General features: G+C 43.3%; 1 protein-coding gene across 1 annotated transcript in view; it reads right to left on the reverse strand.

Moving 5' to 3' along the window:
* DYNC1LI1 (dynein cytoplasmic 1 light intermediate chain 1) overlaps positions 1–176 on the reverse strand; it is a 60,108-nt gene extending 59,932 nt beyond the window's left edge. The window contains exon 1 of the mRNA XM_019508803.1: positions 24–176. Coding sequence (XP_019364348.1) covers positions 24–118 — 95 coding nt within the window. The 5' untranslated portion in view covers positions 119–176. The remainder of the gene's footprint in view (positions 1–23) is intronic.
* Between the last annotated feature and the right edge of the window lie 5,502 nt (positions 177–5,678).

Raw genomic sequence — 5,678 nt, forward strand, 5'->3', positions numbered from 1 at the left:
CGTTAGCGGCTGCCGGCGATTACCAGAGGTTCTGCCCGTCGTCCTCCTCGCCGCCGGCCCGCAGCTCCACTACCTGGCTGCCGCCGAACGAGCCGGCTCTCGCCGCCGCGGCCGCCATCTTTGCTGCTGCTCCGGCTACCGAGCCGGGCCCCTGCCCTGCCCTGCCCTGCCCTGCCCTGCTCTGCTACCGTCGCCGCCTCCTTTCCTCCTCCTCACTGAAAGAGACGCGGCGGTGGGAGGGACCCGGATGTTGGGCGCCAGGGGGGCGGGCCTTGCGGGCGTTCGGGACGCCCCGCCCCCTCCGTCCGGGCCAGTGACGGAGTGCCCCCCCCGCGTGCCCCGCCCACCTCGCCCGCAGATGGGAGGAACTGGCCACGTGACGCCCGCGTGCGCCCCGCCCAGGTGCGCGCCCACCCCCTTCCCCCAGGAGTGCGGAATGAGGCTCTTCCCGCCAGAGACCTTGGGTAGCTGCTTCTGGCTCCGGGGATGCACTGAGGGAAGGAGGAAAGGAGGACGCTAAGGGCCTAGTTCCTGCTCTGCTTCCTATCTTGTCTAGGCGCCCATCCCTGCCCAGGAAGGGTCTGCCTGAGCGCTGTGACCGTGGGGTCCTTTGCCTCTGGTTGCTTCTCTTGAAGGGCCAGTAGGACTGTTGCTGTGGTTCACCCTCACAGCCCCAAAGGCAGCAACCGTAGGCAGGAGGACTGCAAAGGGGAATGGAACAATGAGGGGAAGAAAAAGCTGGTCGGATCTGGTTCCATCTCAGCATCCCTTCTCTGCCCGTGTGTGACCCCAGAGACTGGACATGATGGACCCAGTCAATGGCTATTCTTCTGTTGAACTAAACCCGTTGCTCTCATTTGCCCTCTCCCTTTTTCTTTCTCTGTCTAGGATGAAGGTGCTTGATACCCAAAAGCTTGTCTGACCTTTCTCTCACTTAGGTCAGTTGATTCAATTAAAAGATTTGATGTCTCTTAGTAAAATGCTCTTAAATCTAAGAAAACAATGTGGGGGAAAGGTAAAACACAGGGTTTCAAGGACCTGCTCTAGCTGGCTTGCTATCTGTCTGTTAGTGGCTTTTAACATGTGAAGAAAGTGGCCTTGTGGGGGTCCAACATGTAGGATCATAGGAAACTAGGGCTGGAAATTATCTAGTCCAGCCTCCTGCCTGGGGCAAGATCATTCCTTGCCTGAACTGATCCTAGGCAAGTGTACCAGTTTATCTGCGAAGAGATCCACAGGGAGCTGTTGATGAGGCAGGCAAGTAGGCATCTGAGTCAACTTCACCCAGGTGTGCTGAGAGAAGAAAATGTCTGCCTGGGTAATAAAGCAAAATCTGGAAATATAAACCATCTTAAAAGCATCAAACATTTTCTTACTGTGAAAAGGGTCTTAGAACCATGGGCAATATAACAGAATGTGGAAACACCTCCCTGATTTTTTCCCACCTGCCCAAAGGTAACATGGATATTTCCTGGACTGCTACCAGACATAAAAAAGGTATAAGTAGCAGAATAAAAAAATGAATAGTACCACTCTGGGGAATGTTGAGTATGCATATGTCCTACATACCCTCCCTCCCTACTTAAAAGCAGTTTTTAAAGATATGTTTGTAATTCTTTCTGAAAAAGTCTTTTTAGTTCAGTGTATTTACTTAAGTTAAAATAAGTGCTATCAGTAGCACACTCAATCTTTTCTTTCAGTCCATATGTCCTATCAATAGTTTTCCAATGCTCTGTAGCTCCACCTGTAACCTTTTTCCCAGTTAATGTTATGATGGCAATTGGATAATGTAGCTGAAAAATATAGAAGCCAATAGTCATCCTTTAGATGACATAAAGATACATTTCCTTTTTGGAGTAATATATCTGAAACAACAAGAACCAAAATAGGCCTTTCCCCAGTGCAGTTAAAAGCAGAGCTATGTGGGCAGAGGGTTTTTGCTGGGGCTGAATTAGAATGCAGGGGCTGGGCATTGTTTGATGGTGGTGCATGGGCATGTAGGCAGAGATTGGTAAAGAAAAGCATCTGGAAAGTCAAGGACACAGCAAAAGGAACCTCTGATCCTTACAGAAAACGAAGAGAGATGTCTTTGGGCAGTGTTAGCTGAAAAAAAGGCTTGGAATTGGAAGCAAAGAAACTGCCTTCTGTTTTTTGGGAAAGAAAACCTTGTATACATTTCTTTATAAGACGACAACTGCATCAAAGATGTGCCTAATCTATCATTTATTTCTCCTAATTGAAACAGATCTCAAATGCTGACTAACTTCCTGGGTCAAAGGGGTTAATGATATACTTAATGTGATTTTCATTTAATTTGAAAAGCATATTCCAAGCTGCCATTTATTTTGGTCTGCAATTGTGAGCTATTTATGTTGCTTTCCTGCTGAGAAAGTGCATAATGTTTACAAGCCCAGGAGTTACCTGCTTACAAGTTTCCTGATTTGAATGTAGATGCTGGAAATAATGAGAATTGTGAATGCTCAGTCTTTCCTATTATTTTAAACCAAATGTGCTGTATCATGTTGTGCGTATGGTATTGAAATATCTCGAGCTACATAAATGCCTTCTGCCTAGGATCTGCATAATATACAAAAATTTAAATAAGCATTCCACTGCAGAAAACTAAGAAAGAGACAAACGGTTGAAATAAAAATATATAACTGTGCTGGGGAAACGTATGGTGATGATGATGAAAAAGGGAGTGCTTTAAGAGTGAGCTGTAGAGATGCTGCTGCTGTTCTGCTCTTCTTTTTTCATGTAGACCATATTATTTTCTAAAAAAATATATCTGATGACAGCAGACCTGCCAAATCTTGTTCACTATGAAAGAGAGCCCACCCCTTTTCCCTCCTCCTCTGCACCCATTCATTCATTGATGATTTTTCTTAAGGTAGCTTTTTACTATTTCATCCACTCTTAATGGAGGATTTTGCCATGTGTTTTCATGGGGATGTTTAAAGACCCACTTATACCTTTCTGAAACGTCTTTTGTTCAAATTGTTACAGCTTGCCAGCCCTTATGATGGTTGTCTGGCATATTTGCTTCCTTTTCCATGTACAGACACAACCCATTTTATGTCTTCCTTAGGCACTGCAGAAGAGAATTTTAAAAGAGAAATGCTTGGTCATTGTGCAGTCTTAAATCAGTAGGAGATCTAGACTGAAACAAAATAGTGACAGAATCAAGCCCCCAGCAGCTGTTTCATTCTGGTATAGAAATCTTTGTGAATAGTCAAGATTCTTGTTATATACAGATTGCTTTCCACAGTGCTCCCTATACTGTCTACAGCCGTGCAGTGTGAAGAAGAACAAACATGGTGAAAACTGGGGGAGGAGAAAAGGAGAATAGCAGATTGTGTTTCCCCCATATATCTGTCCTCTCTATAAATAAAATAATATTCTGTGTGGCAAAGGGGAGTGTACTTGGTTATTAAAGGGATGGAGTCTTTCAATATTGCCTGTTCCCTTGAGATAGTTACAAGGAATATTACAAGTAATGCTGTTTCTGAAAAATTAAAGGTCTGATTTTCTACTTTCCCACATGTCCTTCAGTTATTTACCCATGCAACATAAATACAGTATAAGGCTGCATTTCTTTATTTTCATTAATTTATTTATTTTTAAAAAGGGAAGTTTGCTCTGTTATTTGTGTCTTCTTCATGACTAGCATGTTGAATAATTGAAGAACATTAATAAAAATGTTTGATTCTTAAAAATGTCATAAGTTTTAGCATTAATGATTAGCTATCCAAAATCATCCAATCAGGAACCAGGAAAAACACATATGTGACTACTTCTTTCCTAGGACATCAGATCTGGACTGCCAAATCTATGAGCCACTGTCTGGTATTATCACTCTGTGTGTGGATTCCATCAATCCCATGTTGGCATTTGTAAAGACTGAAGCTTTTGATTAAGTGCTGTGCTGCTTGTAGGACACCACATTCACACAGGGGGTTAATTACACAGCACAGACAGCAAGTAGTCAAAATTAAGAGAGTATGAGCAACCTGCAAGTTGAAATCTGCGACACAAGCTATTTGGAGAATTCTTAGGAATAACACAAGGGGTATGTTCATAATAAATATATAATACATCTTGCAAAATTCTGAGCACTTCGTAAGAGATGCTATATACCTTCAATTCTCACTAACATCATTGAAGCTTGAGAACTTAGTATTTAACCGGACTGAACTCCTTAACAAGAATATTCTCAATACTATATTGGCATCCTTATCTTCATTATTTAATTTAGTGAGTCTGATAGACTTTACCCATTAAAACCAATTCATTTCTGTTCCAGAAGTTCTGTTTTGTCACTTGTTTGTTAGCAGATCTATTTTGCTATTCATAAAACAACCTTTGATACATGTTTGTACGTTTACATTAGCCAATATGTCCCAAATGTTATTGATCTCTGAACTTCTATCCTTTCCTTCTTAAGAGTCTGTTGTCTAAACCAGTGGTCTCCAAACTTTTTTGATTGCGCACTCCTATCAGTAAAAAATTTTTGAGCACGCACCCCAATATATGTATATTTATATAAAAATAAATAGAAGTTCTAATATTTTCTTCCCGCACCCCAGTGGATTGTCTTGCGCACCCCACTTTGGAGACCACTGGTCTAAACCACTGATGTTTTATGGAGCTTAAAAACTGTTCCCTTCAGCTTCTGTGTTGGTAATTGCTACTTTAATGCAGTGATATGTTGTCTCATGGTGAAGATATTCATGGCAATATTTCCCCTTGATTTTGTATGACTAATGCATACTGTATAGCCACTTGGAACACAGTCCTTTGGGGTACTGTCTACACCATGTCCCCAGTACTTTCAAGAAAGGGACATGCTCTGGCATGTTATGCCAACTGCTCCCACTTACACATGCCAAACCCAGAATACAATGGTGAAGTTTTTCTACAGGGACCCCATATGGCCTTGAGACTTGTATCTCTAGTAGGGTCAAGTGGCCATGTGGGTTGCTTCCAATTTGGAAGTTCCAAATTGGTTTTCCCACTGTATTTTCAAGTTTGGTGCAGGTCAGCAGGTTGTGTTCAGGAGCATCACTCTCCAAGAGGACCGGATGTGGTGTAGACATACCCTAAATCCTTAGTAAGACAAAACTGCTTATTCATATGTACTCTCAATACAACATAAAAAGGGTGACTGCTTAGTGCAGACAAGATTGTTTTAGGCCTTTCTACAATTTTATATGTGTGGGGTAAGGGGAATAAGGAACTTTGCTCCTTTTGTTCAAAGGCAGTGTATAACTGTGGTTTTGTATTACAGTCAACCTAGGTGCTGCTTTTAGGGGCACAAGCTACAGCCCTGGTGATCTAAGGAGGATGAGATCAAGTCCCTACCTATTCTTTACTATGGCCAGCAGGGTTAGCTAGTCATGAAGAAAAAGAGTAGCTCGTTGAACCACCTAAGATGGGTGGTTCCTGAAAGAATTGTGCTCCTTCTTCAATTCTTCACCTCCGTTTTCTTGTGCAGGGACCGGGACTTCCCCACCATGATGCCAGATGGACTCAAGAGGAACGCCTCCAGACCTCAGGTTGGGGAGGACCAGGTTGGAGAGCTTCTGGAGGGGCTGGACGTGTTCAAATCAGTGGGTCCAGATGCTCTCCACCCCAGGGTATTGAGGGAGCTAGCAGAGGTTATTGCAGGGCCCTTGGCA

The sequence above is a fragment of the Gavialis gangeticus genome, unplaced genomic scaffold (assembly GCF_001723915.1).
Source record: "Gavialis gangeticus isolate Ggan-Ray unplaced genomic scaffold, GavGan_comp1, whole genome shotgun sequence".
NCBI classification, from domain to species: Eukaryota; Metazoa; Chordata; order Crocodylia; family Gavialidae; genus Gavialis; species Gavialis gangeticus.